The following is a 16600-nucleotide window of genomic DNA, read 5'->3' on the forward strand; positions in this document are numbered from 1 at the left end:
TGAATGCATGCGTTGCCAAGATAGCAACGAACATCTAACTGTTTACTGTTGTCTAGGTTAATTTTAGTCAGTGGCGCACCTGCGTTTTTTTTACATTGCCAATATAGCAATATGCCACAAATTTACCTGAACACACCTCACTTAAAGACCACCATGCCCACCGGTTTAGATATATTTTTAAGCTCTGTTGCTATTTAAATATTGTGTTTTTAAGCCTGGCCCTGCTGTCCAGTCAAATGACTGTTTTCTGTCCATGGGTTGAGATCACAAGTGGTGGAGAATGTGGACCCAGTGTACCCAGTATAGTTTACGCGCGGAGATGAGCCATGGCTGCGTTGTAAGCCACCGGTTTTCACCTTTTTTAGTTTGATTTTGTTTATTTTGATAAAAGTCAGAAAGAAAGAGTTAAAGGGAAGCACTTTCACAGCACTTCACAGCACTTTCACGGCACGCTGGTGTAAGGGGATGTGGTTTTATGTTTGTGACTCAATTGCTCAATTGGTGATAAATTCGAGTGATATCTTGGTCTTTTTCATGCCCATTTCATGACCATCACACAGCTGATACAAACAATTTAGCAGTGTGGCCAAAATCCCTAGTACGTTTCATTGTACTGTATCGGCACTGCACTTTCCTGTCTGTTAGATTGTCTGGTCTGTTGTATTTATTGTATTTACTGTAGTGTTATACGTAATTTAAGTGTTTATTTATTTTATTGTTGATGATTATGAAGCTTACAGCCAATACAAACCCAAAAATTAGTGTCTCAGAAAATTTGAATATTATATAAGACCAATTGGTACTTTTGGCAGTGTGCCAAGTCCTGCTGGAAAATGAAATCTGCCTCTTCATAAAAGTTTTATATGTCAGCAGCAGAGGGAAGCAAGAAGTGCTGTAAGATTTTGCAGGAAAACAAAACTGCACTGACTTTAGACTTGATAATAAAACACAGTGGATCAACACCAGCAGATATCAGACATGTCTCTCTAAACAAACCATCACTGATCATCAGTACATTTTACATTTCATTTAAAGTAAATCAAGGGAGCAGAGTCTGGAGGAAGAGTGGAGAGACACACAGTCCAAACAGCTTGAAGTCTAGCCTGACAGATTTTATAAATGTTCTTCCTTAGTGACTAAGGATGCTACGACAAAATGTAAACAATTATTAGTATATAATCCTTTATGTGTGTCTATAGTTATTGGTAAATTGGTCAATTGCTAAAACCAGTATGATGCTCTTGGCCAGATAGTGAATCAAACTTTAGCCTCACAGTCACAGGGATGCCAATACTGTTACCAGTTATGCTTTACCAACCATGTATACAAAGCAAATAAAATAAAATAGAGAGATAGATGAAAGGTGATCCATATGTGTAAAGAAAATACAGACCAGGAAAACAAACAAGAATCAAAGTTACAAGACAAACACATACAGTGTACACCATCAATGATTGGGAGTAATCCATATTCTTCACCACTGCAGAGCTTTTTACCTGTAGCAGCTACAGAATGGTGAATGTTCTTAAGATGTTTCTTTGGTCAATGTAGAAATAACCAGCTCAAAATCAGCATCAGTTTCTGTAACGTTTATGTAACGGGATTATTTTGATTTGTTTGATTTTTTGCCGACTCAGTGGTTTTCACTGTTTTCAGGTTCTCTTGGTCAGAGTGATAAAGTGTCCTGCAGTCCTCAGACTATCTGTGCTCTGCGGGAATCAGCAGTGGATCTGGAGTGCTCTTATTCAAACACCATCAAACCTCAGCAAAGCTTCTGGTTCAGCTCCAAACTAAAAGCTAAATGGAGGAAAGAAGAAGATCCAGAGGATTTAGCTTTAGATTCAGACTACGCAAGACGAGTGATCTATAAGACCAGTAGCTCCTCATCCATTACCTCCACTTCAACTCTTACGATCAGAGATCTGAGAGAGAGAGACTCGGGGGAATATCAGCTCATGATCATTACAGAATCAGGAGAGAAATATTCCAGCTCTACAGCGATCACTCTAACGGTTTCAGGTAAAACAGCTCAACTACAACAATCTGTTCAGTCTTTTTAACAACTTTGTGATGCTGCAATATTTACAACTTTATTTCCACTCAGATCTGCAGATAAAGATGATCTCTGATACCGACAGGAAATGGACACTGAACTGTAGCACCTCCTGCAGTTTGAGCTCTAAACCTCTTTATTATTACTGGTACAACAATGGACAAAACTCACACTCAACAAATTATAGACTTTGGAGTTTGATAAGTTTATATCAAACTGATACTCCTAGCAGCTACTCCTGCTCTGCTGGCTGGACTCCTGACATTCGTTCCAGCTCAGTATGTGAGTATAAAACTGTTCATAACTAACTAATTATGAATCAATCCAATCAGAAGCTGATGATCTTTTACTTCTACAGGTGTTTCTGGTGAGAACTGTTGGAGTGTGATCTACTCAGAGAGAAGAGTGTGTGTTCTGGAGGATTCCTCAGTGGACTTTCCCTGTATTTACTCATATCCCAGTGGACAGAGAGTTACTGAATCATACTGGTTTTACTTTCAGCCTGGAGTGAATCCAAATGATCTGAGTAAGAAAGAGCAGTTTGCAGGCCGAGTGGAGTTTCCGGGGGATAAAGAGAGAAACTGCACTCTGAGAATCAGAAATGTGACGAAGAGAGACTCTGGAGAATATCGGTATCGATTTCTTAATAATGAAGGAAGGGGTTTCTCTGGTAGTCCTGGAGTTATTCTGAGTGTTACAGGTATCTGATCAGTTATATCTGAGTTCATTTCTTCTTTATTTCCAGTTTATATCTGAATACAGGAAATGCTGCACTTTTTATTATGTTCATGTTCAGATCTTCAGGTGAAAATGAGTCCCAGCTCTCCATCAGAAGGACAGACAGTAACACTGACCTGTAGCTCCACCTGCACTCTGCCCAACAACCCCACCTACTTCTGGTACAAGAACGGACAGCCTGTAACCAACAAACCCACCAGATACAACAAGCTCTACCTGGAGTCAACAAGCCCTGAGGATGTTTTCCAGTGTTCCTGTACTCTAGGAGGTATCAACTTTTTGTAGTTTAGACATTTTTGTAACACAATTGTTATATAATGGATAGAATGGATATAATGAATGCATAATGTACCGGTATATTATATTATATATATATATATATATATATATATATATATATATATATATATATATATATATATATATATATATCTATTTTGTATATAAAATTTCCAGAAGGTCCAGAGGACACCACAGTTTTGAAGCTCATGACAGTGGCTGCAGTATTCTTTCTGGCTCTAGTGCTCATTGCAGGATGGATATGGATGAGGTTTGTATGTGTGTATGAACACATTTTATTATTAAGACAATATAAATTATTGTCTTAATTTGTGTGTATTTATTTTCTAGAAGGAGGAGGTCCAGCCCAGGTCAAGTTCAGAGGAGCAACATGGAAAATAGGGAGGTAGGTGTCTTAGAGAGCAGTAATTACCTGCCCTACCTGCCCTACATCTGCCCAAGTTCATTTTCATGAACTTTATTTACAGTAGTATAAAAAAGTTTGGGCACCCCTAATAATTTTCATGATGTTCCTTTATAAATCATTGGTTGTTTAGATCATCAATTTCAGTTATCATATAGCAGAGGAAAACAGTGATATTTGAGAAGTGAAATTAAGTTTATAGGATTTACAGAAAGTGTGCAATAATTATTTAAACCAAATTAGACAGGTGCATACATTTGGGCCCCAACAGAAAAATCAATCAATATTTAGTAGATCCTCATTTTATATAAATATCAGCCTCTAAACTCTTCCTATAGCTTCCAATGAGAGTCTGGTTGAAGCTTCTGGTTGAAGGTATTTTGGCTCGTTCTTCTTTACAAATCATCTCCAGTTCAGGCAGGTTTCTGAGCATGAAAAACCTTTACGCTTTAAATCACACCACATATTTTCAATAATATTCAGTTCTGGGGACTGAGATGATCTGAGATGATCTGAGATGATCATTCCAGAATGTTGTACTTGTTCCTCTGCATGAATACTTTAGTGATTTAGTAGATTTTGAGCAGTGATTAGTGTTTAGTGTTTAGGGTCGTTGTCTTTTTGAAGTTTCCAGCCCCGGCGCTTCAACTTCAACTTTCTCACTGATTCTTCAACATTGTTCTCAAGAATCTGCTGATATTGACTGGAATCCATGAGACCCTCAACTTTAACAAGATTCCCAGTACCTGCACTGATCCCACAGCCCCAAAGCATGATGAACCACCACCAGATTTTACTGTGGGGAGCAGTAAAGTGTTTGTGTTGGAATGCTGTGTTCTTTTTCCTCCATGCATAAATAACCGCCCTCCAAATAACTCTGGAGGTCTGTAGGTTGACTATGACTGTTCTCACCATCCTTCTCCTCTGATTATCTTATTTTTTTCTTGTTCTGCAGCTTCAGGTCTTTAGCTAGAACTGTGTCTGCGGTTCTTCCATTTCCTCACTCTGTTCCTCACAGTGGAAACTGACAGCTTAAACTAATGAGAAAAGAGCTTTTTGTGCTTGGAATTGTTATGGTGCTCTTATGCTTTAGATCAACGATTGATGAACAGATGTTCTCCTGTAGGATTTTCTGTTAAAGAGTGGAATTTATGAATTCATGAATTAATCAGTAATTGAGTTATTTCGATCTTCTTGGTGCAGCAAAGCATCCCCACACATCACACTACCAAACCCATGCTTGGGGGTTCTGTTGAAATGATGTTTTTGATGGTAGAAAGCTAGATTAGGTTTACACCATGTCTAGCATGGCTCATATTCTCTTTCTCTTTTACTCCCTCTCTCTCAGGCTGACTCTGGAGCTGTGTACAGTAATGTCTCAGCCTTGGCCATGCCCTCCGTTTCCACACAGAGAGAAGCTTCAGCCGAACAGGATGGTGTTCACTACGCTAGCATTAATTTCAAACGCCCTGGTGCACTGAAACAGGCTTCACCCACCACCTCCACCCTGCCTTCCTACACCATAGAGGACCAGGATGTTGAGTACTCTGCTGTGAACTTCAGGACGAGCAGTGCTGCCCCCAGGTGAGCAAATCCTGTCTATTACATTCACTCCTTAGATTTCTTCTTTATGTCCTTTTTAGTACTATCTGTTTCAGATGTGATTTCAGACGATTCATTATCATGTCATTGAAAGCTCTGTTCTGATTGGCTGGTTTAAGTAAGGCACAGAAAATAGCTTACAAAAAAACGTAAAGCTGAGTTATACTGGATAGTGCTGTTAGCTTTTAACTTCACCTTAAATTGCTTCCCCTGGAGTTTGTCATTCTCAAAATGTAATGAAGGATGCTGGTAAGTGAACTGTAGGTTCATTTCTAGCGCAGAAAAACGGGGCAAAGAGTCTAAAAGCGGAGAGAGTGCGCATTTCTAGCGCTGAAAAACGGGGCAAAAGAGTCTAAAAGCGGAGAGAATGTGCATTTCTAGTGCAGAAAAACGGGCCAAAGAGTCTAAAAGCGGAGAGGGTGCGCATTTCTAGCGCAGATAAACGGGGCAAAGAGTCTAAAAGCGGAGAGAATGTGCATTTCTAGCGTAGAAAAACGGGTCAAAGACTCTAAAAGCGGAGAGGGTGCACATTTCTAGCGTAGAAAAATGGGTCAAAGACTCAAAAAGCGGAGAGAGTGCGCATTTCTAGCGCAGATAAACAGGGCAAAGAGTCTAAAAGCGGAGAGAGTGCGCATTTCTAGCGCAGATAAACAGGGCAAAGAGTCTAAAAGCGGAGAGGGTGCGCATTTCTAGCGCAGAAAAATGGGTCAAAGAGTCTAAAAGCAGAGAGAGTGCGCATTTCTAGCGCAGAAAAACGGGGCAAAGAGTCTAAAAGTTGCCGTATTAAAGGAGTTTAATATTAAGAGACATCATGAAATGAAACATCAATTTGAAAAATCTTAGTTTACACAACACTGTCAAAGATAAAGATAGTAAGTCAAGTAAAATGGTGTGTAAATGAAATAATCAGGAAAAAAGTATTATTTAAAGTGGTATTTTTTTATTATTTGTTTTATTACAGAGTCTGTGGCCCGTGACTTCAAATATATTTCTCCGTCTGGCCCCCAACAAAAAAAAGTTTGGACACCCCTGCACTAGGCTGTTCCCTGTTTTAGCTGCATGTATGCTCATGGAAAATGAAAAAATATACTTAATAAATATATTTAAGAAGCTTAATTGAACGTTTGTCTGGAGTTCTCTTGAGTCTTTTAATACTAGGCTACATACGTCTGCTATTTGTAACTGAATATGTAATATGTGTTGTATGTAAACTCCACCATGAGGCATGATGGGAAATAATCTCAGAAAGAAACTAGTTGCAGTCTTGCAGTTAGTCATTCCCAGTCTTTGCAAAATCTTAATCTGTGATTAAACAGTCTGTGACGAGTCTTTAGATGTGAGAGGGTGTCAGACTTTAGTCTGTTTAAAGTCTTTTTAAAGTCGTGTAGTGAATAAACAGCTTTAAGTAAGATGACTCACGCTCTTCCACCATGACAAGAGTCCAAACCAGAAAAAAAAAAAATCATACTGATTTAGTGTGATACCACACTGTGCATGTAAATGTAGTTTTAAACAGTCAGTGTGTTTGAAATGTAAACATAAGTAACAGTAATAATAGACTGGAGTGTTGTGTGAGAACAGAACTGCAGGACAGCAGATATGAGGTTTTATTCTTTTATTAAAATAGTGATCCCATAGTGCTCAGGTCCTTCACTCAGACTCCCACTGACGACAGCAGCAGCAGCAGGACTGAGAGTTTCTCCCACTGACTGACACTTTAAAACAAGATAGACGGACAGACAGACGGATGACAGATGGACGGACGGACGGTGAATCCTGAATCAGCACACACTAACTTTTTTACCACCCTGTCCCACAGTGCAGGCAGCTGGCTTATCTCCCTGCAACACACAGACACAGAGCGGGATTTAAAAAAAAAAAAAAAAAAAAAAACACAACAAACAGCAAATTAACCCATAAGAGCCCAAAAACGGAATCGGAGAAATTAATTAAGCAGCTCATTCGTGTTTTTCGTACTGTGAGCACATGACTGTAAATATTTTCAGGTTAAATCCTGATGGAACAAATGACAAAACAACAATTTCATAACTAGTATTTTAAGATTTACTTCTGTAAATCGTTTCAGAACCAGTGAAATGGGACTAAAGTAAAAGTGTTTTATTTAAAAAATGGTTGAAACAGACCAGTAAAAGCAGAAAAATATATATAAATAAATAAATAAAAATAAAAACAAAAAAAAAATCCCTTTTTAAAAGGAGAAGGAACACACTCACACACTGTGCCGTAGTGATGCTCTCTGTAGGGATGTTCAGTATGTGTCATAATAACTGTTATAATAAGTTATAATAACTGAGAAAGTGCTAGAAGGAACTTTTTTTTTCTTTCTTTTCTTAAAGGGTATGTATCACACACACACACACATCACCATGATGATGATAATAGTCAGTCCCGTCGCTGTCTGTCTACCTGCCACTGACTCTAGTTTTCTCGAGAAAGACTCCATTTCCCAGGATGCACCTGCACTCAACCTTCCGGAAATGCCGGATCATACGACTTCAGCAATCCGGCTCACCGTGCTTCTAAGATTGCTAACACCTGGACTTCTCACTATAAATAGCTCCTGCTTTACCTTTCTCGTCGCCTGATATTGAATCTATTTTTATAGCAGTTCTTCCTCGCATTTCCTTTGTGTTTTTACTATTTGTTTTCTGCCCCTTTATGCACCCTTGACCACTACTTTTGTCTTAAAAATTATTATTATTATTATTATTATTATTATTATTATTATTATTATTATTATTATTATTATAATAGTAGTAGAAGTAATAACAGTATTATTTTCATCATCATCATCATCATCATCATCATTCGGACTTTAAGGCTTAATGCGCCTTAAAGTCCGAAAAATACAGTAAGACCTGACCTGAGATCAGCCCGAGACTCACCTTGTACAAACTGCAGACCAGGTTAAATAGAGAACTCATGGCCTTCTGCTGCAGATCCTCTGAGTGCTCCTGTAACACACACACACATATATTAAAACAACCTGTATGTACAGTGGTTTGCAAAAGTATTCATACTCCTTGAACTTCCACATTTTGTCACCTTAAAACCCCAAATTTAACCCTCTCCTCTTTTCAGTTTTTTATTTGTAAAAAATGATTTAAAATCACGCATACTTTTCTTTCCACTTCACAACTGTATTCCACTTTGTGTTGGTCTTTCACATTAAATTCCAGTGAAATATATTTATGTTTGTATTTGTAATTCGGCAAAATATGAAAAAATGTTCCAGGGGTATGAATACTTTTGCAAGCCACTGCAAATATTTAGTAGAGCCATGTCTCTCCACAGAAGCTCAATAGGATTTAAGTCAGGTCTTTGACTGGATCATTCTAACACGTAAATATTCTTTGATCTGAAACATTCATTCCACTGTAGCTCTGGCTGTAGGTTTAGGGTCATTGTCTTGCTGGAAGGCGAATCTCCTTCCCTCAAGTCTCAAGTCTTTTACAGCCTCTATTTTCGTTTAGGTATTTTGTAAAGATGAAAGACTTGTATCTGTAATTGCAGAGAAAGATGGTGATGCTACTTAGGATTGATATAGGGGGCTGAGCACTTGTCACGTGCACGTCACATGGTTTTTAAAATATTAACCAAATAAAAACATATCATTTTTGTTCCACTTCACTATGATGTGCTTATTTATGTTGGTTCATCACTTAAAATCTCAATAAAATACATTTTTACATTTGTGGTTATAAGGTGACAACATGTGAAGAAGTTAAAGGGGTATGAATATTTCTGCTATACTTTTGTGGTTAGGCCTGTCACGATAAGATTTTTTTGTGGACGATATATTGCCCCAGAAATTATTGCAATACACGATATTTTTGTAATTTTAAAACTATTAAATGCCACTGACATAATGAGAACAGAATAGCACAAAAAAGTAATTATACACTTTTTTTTTAAAGACATCAAAAATGTAAATAATCATTTATTTTAATTAGTTCGGGAATTATATTATATACTTATTTCTTTACCTACTTTAGTCCACACTGTGTGCTTGGATTTACAGTTACTGAAGCATGACTGGCTAAAATAGTGTTCACCATTTTATATTTATATTTATATTTATATTTATATATATATATATATATATATATATATATATATATATATATATATATATATATGTGAACAAACATACAAATAATCCCAACAGACGATATCACGATTTTCAAAAATTGTTTGATTGGGGTCATGTTCATTTATTGTACGATAAATCGATATTGCAATTATCGTGACAGGCCTATTTGTGGTACTGTTTTTTGTTTTTGTTTAATAAGGTTAATAAGGAGTACTGTTCTTATTTATAGACACTTGTATATGTTGCAACTAATTTTTTGTCTACAAAAATATTAAATAAAAATTGTATTCTATTGGTAGATCATTTTTTGATGCTTTTTATAAAAGTAGTTGAATAAAATCCTGAAGTTGTAGAAAGTGAGGAGGCTCTTACGCCGTTGACGGTGACCCAGGGAACGTATTCGTGAGGCGGTTTCAGAGCTCTGGTCTTCACGGCGTTCAGGTGCATCAGTTTATTCCCCTCGGCTCCACTCACACATTTCTGGATGTCGTCCCAGTAGCTTTTCTCCGTGAAGAGCTCAGAGCACTGCGGACAGGGGAGGAGGGGTTATAGGAAGTTGTCTTGGTCCATTATTGTGCATTTCTACACCTATTATATTTTTTTCAGCTCAACTGATTAAATAGGAGTACTGTCTGGAGGAGTGTCTGTCAGTCTGTCTGTGTAATGACTCACCGGTTTGGCCGCTTTCAGCACATCAGCAGACATCTCCATACAGTTTATTGCCAAATACGCAGCGCCCCCCATTTTATTCAGCATACACGTCTAAACATCAACACAAACACAAAGCGGAGGAGATATAACTCGCATGCAGGATGAAAAATTACATATTTCTTACTGTCAGTTAACGCTTTAAATGGACCCATTATTGTTAAATGCTTTATCCCATACATATTTTTCCATTTTTAATTTTTATCAATTCAAAATAAAAGCATATAAATGCTGAGAACATCACACCATATCCTGATTTTAATCCAACATGCTTTTTGCTATCTTTTACCCTGCTAAAATTCTAAATTAACTTATTTTCTTTTTATTCATTAAAACCACATCTTGAATTTGAACATTTGCTGAACTGGTTATATTTGTTTAAATATTTCTTTGCAAAATAGTAAAAAAAAATAAAATAAATAATAATAATAATAATTGGCCTACTAATGTTGGCCCCTTGCAGTACCTCTACTGCCCACTAGGAGACAGGATTATTCCTTTAAAAATCTAATTCATTGTTCCTAAATGCAATAATTAAACAACTTATTAAAAAAAATTGGATAATTAATCTGGACACTTTACCTAATTATTCACGCAAAATAAAAAAAATGACTGGTGTGGTAATGCATTAGCAGTTTTATTTAGTGATTTATTTAGTAACAGAAAAAAAACTTAAGAAAAAGAATACTATTGTGATTATATTGAAGATTTTTTTTTTTTATTAACTGACGGCACAATAAACACCCCCTGGTTGCATGGACAATTATATCCAGAAGTCGCCAGTCACTATCATTACCTCCCACTGCCCTGTCTACTGTGGGAGGTAATATTAGTCTAATACAACATACTGTATACTAGGTACACACATGACAATGTGGATTAAGGAATGTAAAACCCATAAAAATTCAGAAACTGTACATCCCATCCATCTGCACCTACTATCAGCCCTCGTTTAAACTATCACTTTAATATGTTTGATGTGAACCATCTCACCTCGATCATGTTGCCCGTGCACTCTTCCGGTCCATGCTGACAGGTGTACACGTAATTACCTGGAGGCCCCGTTTCCTACAGCAGAGATAAGGGAAAAATGGATGAGGCTTTTCAAGCCAATGAAAACCCAAAAATCAGTGTCTCAGAAAATTTAAATATTATATAAAGACCAATTGATACTTTTGGTAAGCAGTGTGGGCAGTGTGCCAAGTCCTGCTGGAAAAGGAAATCTGCATCTCTAAAAAAGTTCTCAGCAGCAGAAGGAAGCATGAAGTGCTGTAAGATTTATTCACATGAGAGTTTCCTATTGGAATAAAGTGTATAAGGAGGGGTGTGGTTTATATTAAAACTTGGGAGGGGCAGAGATAATACAAGTAGAATCATCCTATTGGAGTGGGTGGAGATTTACATCTGGAAGTATCCAGTCCTATTGGAGAAAGATTGGCAAGCAGGGGTGGGGCTTATTTATGCATTCTATCAGAGTGGGTGGGGCAAGTTTACTATTTCTATTTTTATTTGTATCCTATTGGAGTAAAGTGGGCAAGGATGGGCGGGGCCTTAAAATACATTAATAGTTTGCAGGGCAGAATCATCCTATCTAAGTAAGCATAAGTAAGTATAAGTAAGCATCCAATCAGAAAAAAGTGGGGTGGGCTTATAAATATGGATACATTATATTAAAGTATAAAAAAAGGACACATAGGGGTGGGGCTTATATGTAAAGAAGTTTCGTATCGGATTGGGTGAAGTTTATACATATGGATGCATCCAATCAAAAAAAAGGGAGGAGTGGCATTGTTCACATGAGAGTATCCTATTAGAGTAAAGTGGGCAAGAAGGGGAGGGGCTTATAATTTAGAAACCGAACCAGAACACTCTGAAACAGAACGTTTTTATCATCAGATCAGTTATAAACAGCAGAGATTCTGAACCAGAACCGGACCTGTGCATTTCCGTAAGGAACCAGCTCCACGTTCATGATGTCGTTCAGCATGAAGAAGGTGGGCATCAGCTGCAGCACCAGGAACTGCCGGCAGCCGGGGCACAGCGACTCATAGTACAGGCTGATGTTCACGGGCGGAGCGCTCGATTTGGTCACATTAGCCCCGAAGCACTGCTCCAGAACCTGAGGACCAAAACACAATGAAAATACAGTTTAGTTGGCTTGAAAAGCCAATACATGTAAAATCATGTGTCTCTCTATTGCTCTTTAGAACGGTGTGTGTACGGAGGAGCTGCTGGATAAACCAGCTATTGGGCAAATGTTTTTCAACCATATTTCACCAAACACTACTCTATCAGCCAAGGTATTGGTATTCCACATATAACTATTTCGCCAAAGGTTTTTGGATACAGCTTAGTGAGCCAGCAGTATTCGCATTCCACCATTTATCCAAAAGTGTTTGGACACTGCTTTATCAAACAAAGCATTGGTTTTCCACCATTTAGCCAAACGTTCTTGGACATGCTAGTTCCTATCCTAGTTCCTGGAGGTGCTGAACAACAGTTGCTTTGATTCCTTCACACTTCAAGCTCCAGCTCATCCCAATTAAATCACCTCAAATCACCATCTCAGTTCATCAGGTTAAAGATCAGGGGATTAATGAGGAGGAATAACACTTTTTTAATGTTATCTACATAATTCCATATGTGTACCTTAATTTTTAAAGTTTTTTTATTGTTAATTTACAATGTAGAGAAAGTGTGAGAGAGAAAGTGTGTCCAAACTTTTGACTGGTATTGTACATATACCAGTAGTTATGGTTATCTTTATAGCTTTATTTAAGTGGCAATATTTCGTTTATGGTTATGGCTATAGTTCTGATTTGCTGAATCAGTATCACTCCACACTAATACATTAAACCACACCAACTTTCCCCCTTTACATTTTAATTTACATTTATAATTTCCTATAATTTTCTAAACAGAAATATGAACATTTCTTTATTGTTAAATAATATATTTCTACCTTACAGTACATTAAAAACAGTGCAATACCATCACTGTCCAATGAAAAACAAGTCTCTCCAAAACAGCAACTTTACAGGTGAGACATTCTTAACTTTGAATGGAAGTATTTTAAGTCATTTTGGAGAATTTCTATAAACTACAGACAACATGTCTCCTAAATTCCAAATAAAAATATTGTCATTAAGAGCATTTATTTGCAGAAAATGAGAAAGGGCTAAAATAAAAAAAAAAGATGCAGAACTTTCCTACCTCAAATAATGCAAATAAATCAAGTTCATATTCATAAAGTTAGAGTTCATAAAGAGTTCAGAAATCAATCAATATTTGTTGGAATAACCCTGGTTTTGAATCACAGTTTTCATGAATCTTGGCATCATGTTCTCCTCCTCCACCAGTCTTACACACTGCTTTTGGATAGAGTTATGCCACTTCTGGTGCAAAAATTTAAGCAGTTCAGTTTGGTGGTTTGATGGTTTGTGATCATCCATCTTCCTCTTGATTATATTTAGAGGTTTTCAATTTGGTAAAAATCATGGAAAAACATCATTAAGTCACTCATTACTCAATCATTTTTAACTATTAATATCTAACCACCTTCAGACAGACTGTTCCTGTTTTACTTAATCTTATTTATCCTTAACTTTTATTTTAGTTCTTTTTTTTAGTTTCATTTCCTTTTTTTAATTTTGTTTCCTTATTTTATTTCCATTTTATTATTTATTATTATTATTATTATCATTATTATATTTATTATATTATTATTTTAATAGTTTTATCTTATTTTGATTTTCTTTTATTGTTATTACTATTTTTATTATTATTGCTTTTATTTTTGTTAGTTCATTTATTTACAAGTTAGTTTTAGCTCATTTTAACCCATTTTTGTTGTATTAGTCTTCCTTTCTTATGATTTTAATTTTTGTCAATTAAACCATACTTAATTATAATCTTTTTTTATTATTATTATTATTATTATTATTATTATTATTTATTTTTTAATCTATTTTTTATATTTTATTTACTGATATTTTACAATAATTAAATTTACCTTTTATTTTCTCTGTTATGTCAATCCCTGTTTCTGTAAATGCTCGGCTACATTGAGAATGAGGGCTGCCCTCAATGTACATCCGAGTTATAATAAAGGTTGATTGATTGATTGAAGTGGTCTCATATTTTATTTGTAAAAATATATGCATATTCATAGTTTGTATAAATATCTGTTTGTCCTGGGCTTAAACAGACTATACACCTATTTTTATAACTTAAAAAAAATATATATTTGACTTTGAAATCAGTGAATCACTAAAATCAGTGAATCAGTGAATCACTGAATCTTTCCTCTTTCCTGGTTGTGGTTGTGAGGTCACACCTACAATCCAAACTTCCTTATAAAAAAGTTATATCACGACCGATTTTTGGCATATACTAGTTTTTAGGATTATTTATTCGTTATTATTAGATATATTTGACTAATTCAGTTCATAATTAAACACTTTTGGGTTTAAATCAACTTTGTTTATGCTTAGTTTTTGGAACTGTCCGTTCCACCTTAAATGGTGCAGCAGTTGCATTCTGGCGCCTAGGCGCCAGAATGCAACTGCTGCACCATTTAAGGTGGAACGGACAGTTGCAAAAAAAGAGAAGTGAAAATTGATTTAAAAACTTTAATAAAGACATAAATAACAGAGAAAAGGCTTAAAATTAATCACAAAATTTAATAAAAATATATATAAAACTATATTTAAGCCTTTTTAACTGTATTAAAGTATCACAGTCTTACCCCGCATTTGGCCGCGGTCTCCACAGACGAGCACCACTGCGCAGGTGAAGCGGAGCAGGACGGTCTACAATCACCTCCACTGATCAAAGAGAACGCGGCGGCGGCGGCGGCGAGGAGCAGCAGCGCGGACCTAAAGGAGAGCATCTTCTCTTATTATCTGTCTGTATCTGATCAGATCAGACTGTCCGAAACTTCCCTGAACATTCTCATTTATCCCCCCATTCCAAACTTAACAAACCGCCGACCCAGCTTCTGATTGGCTGAGAGTCACAAGACACCGGCGCGTCATCAGTATCCAGCAAAACAGCATCGGCTAAAAGTCGCTCATTCTGTGAACCAGCCACTGATCAATACTCAGACCGACATCTGCATGTTAATATGATTAGAGCTTCGTACTTAATATTAATTTGATAAGAGACTCATAATGGATATGAATTTTATTAGAGTTTCATACTGGATATCAATGTGAAGCTCTAATCACATTAATAGCCAAAAATGTTCTCAAGTTCTCAAGTCAAGTCAAGAGGCTATTATTGTCATTAAATAAACATAAAATACAAAAGTGTAACAAAAGTGCAACTAAAACAATACAATAAATAAAGACTGGACAGTACAGTACCGATACGGTACAATGAAATTTGCATGCTGAGAATAAGGTAACATACTGTAACATATAAAATATACGTAATCACAGCAGTTACTGAGGTGAAGAGTTTATACTTTTATGGGATGAGCAGCAAAAATTGCTGATTGATTGAGACATTTCTGAGTGTAGAGTGATGAGGATCTCAGTTCACTTGTGTGTTGAGGAGTCTGCCTGCCTGGTGGATGAAGCTGTTGCAGAGTCTGGTAGTGGAGGCTCTCTGTGTGTTGAGGAGTCTGACTGCCTGGTGGATGAAGCTGTTGCAGAGTCTGGTAGTAGAGGCTCGGATGCTCCTGTCCTGTATCTTCTGCCAAGCGGCATCAGAGCGAAGAGTTCATGTGAGTAGTGGGTGAGGTCGTCCACAATGTTGGTGGCTTTGCGGATGCAGCGTGTGGTGTAGATGCCGGTGATGGAGGGAAGAGCTGTCCTCACTGTCTGCTGTAGGGTCTTGTGATCTGAGATGTTATATTTCTTAAACCAGACGGTAATGCAGGTGCTCAAGATGCTTTCTACAGTCCCTCTGTAGAACATGGTGAGGATGGGGGGTGGGAGATGTGCTTTTCTCTGTCTACTTCCTCTGTCTACGCAGGAAGTAGAGGTGCTGCTGGGCTTTCTTTGTTATGAAGCTGGTGTTGAGGGACCAGATGAGGTTCTCTGCAATGTAAACACAGAGGAACTTGGTATTCTTCAAAATTTCCACAGCAGAGCTGTTGATGTTTAACGGGTGGCGATTACCTGGTGCTTTCTGTGGTTGTGGACGGTGAAGTGGGTGGATGCCAGTGTTCAGGATGTCTCTGTGTCTCTGTGTATATTCTGGCTATCTCTTTCCCTTTAGTTAGGTTGTTATATTCAGATCTGCCGGAGTCGTTTGCCACAAATCTTTCTGCTTTACTCCGACTTACTAACTGCCTACCTGTCCAACCTGATACCGATGGATGTTCAACCCTCAGGTTCTCCTGTCTTCCTGTCCGGCCAGACTGATGGAAGTCTCACCACCCACCACAGATCATCTGCCCTCCGTCTAAATTATGCCCCCTGCCACTGATGTGGCTATTCACCTGAATATATTAGACATATGTGGATGTGTAATAATTTTAACATTAATTTACAAGTCTGACCAAAGGAGGATCGGTCCCCTCTTATATATTAGCCCTGATAATACACGTGAAAGTACAGTACATTATGATTATGCCCAGTCATGGGAGTTTGTTGCAAACTGTTTATTGGTACCACTAACTTTTTTAACCTCTTATTTTTTTATTTTGGAATTAGGGTTGTAGAACTTCATACTG

General features: G+C 37.1%; 2 protein-coding genes across 2 annotated transcripts; one reads left to right on the forward strand and one right to left on the reverse strand.

The window, feature by feature from the left end:
- Window positions 1-280: 280 nt before the first annotated feature.
- On the forward strand, window positions 281-3076 carry LOC111192755 (sialoadhesin-like). The gene is made up of 5 exons (XM_049466921.1): window positions 281-293; window positions 1657-2019; window positions 2105-2335; window positions 2412-2753; window positions 2850-3076. The coding sequence occupies exons 1-5, from the start codon at window positions 281-283 to the stop codon at window positions 3074-3076; spliced, it is 1176 nt and encodes a 391-aa protein (XP_049322878.1).
- Window positions 3077-6696: 3620 nt separating this feature from the next.
- On the reverse strand, window positions 6697-14936 carry LOC103023905 (gamma-interferon-inducible lysosomal thiol reductase). Its single transcript, XM_022682750.2, has 7 exons — window positions 14666-14936; window positions 11855-12037; window positions 10912-10986; window positions 9883-9972; window positions 9583-9735; window positions 8003-8071; window positions 6697-6937 (listed from the first exon to the last, which is right to left on the reverse strand). Exons 1-7 carry the CDS (start codon window positions 14807-14809, stop codon window positions 6878-6880), a joined length of 774 nt encoding a protein of 257 aa, XP_022538471.2. The 5' UTR covers window positions 14810-14936; the 3' UTR covers window positions 6697-6877.
- Between the last annotated feature and the right edge of the window lie 1664 nt (window positions 14937-16600).

Source organism: Astyanax mexicanus, chromosome 18 (assembly GCF_023375975.1).
Source record: "Astyanax mexicanus isolate ESR-SI-001 chromosome 18, AstMex3_surface, whole genome shotgun sequence".
Classification (NCBI taxonomy): Eukaryota; Metazoa; Chordata; class Actinopteri; order Characiformes; family Acestrorhamphidae; genus Astyanax; species Astyanax mexicanus.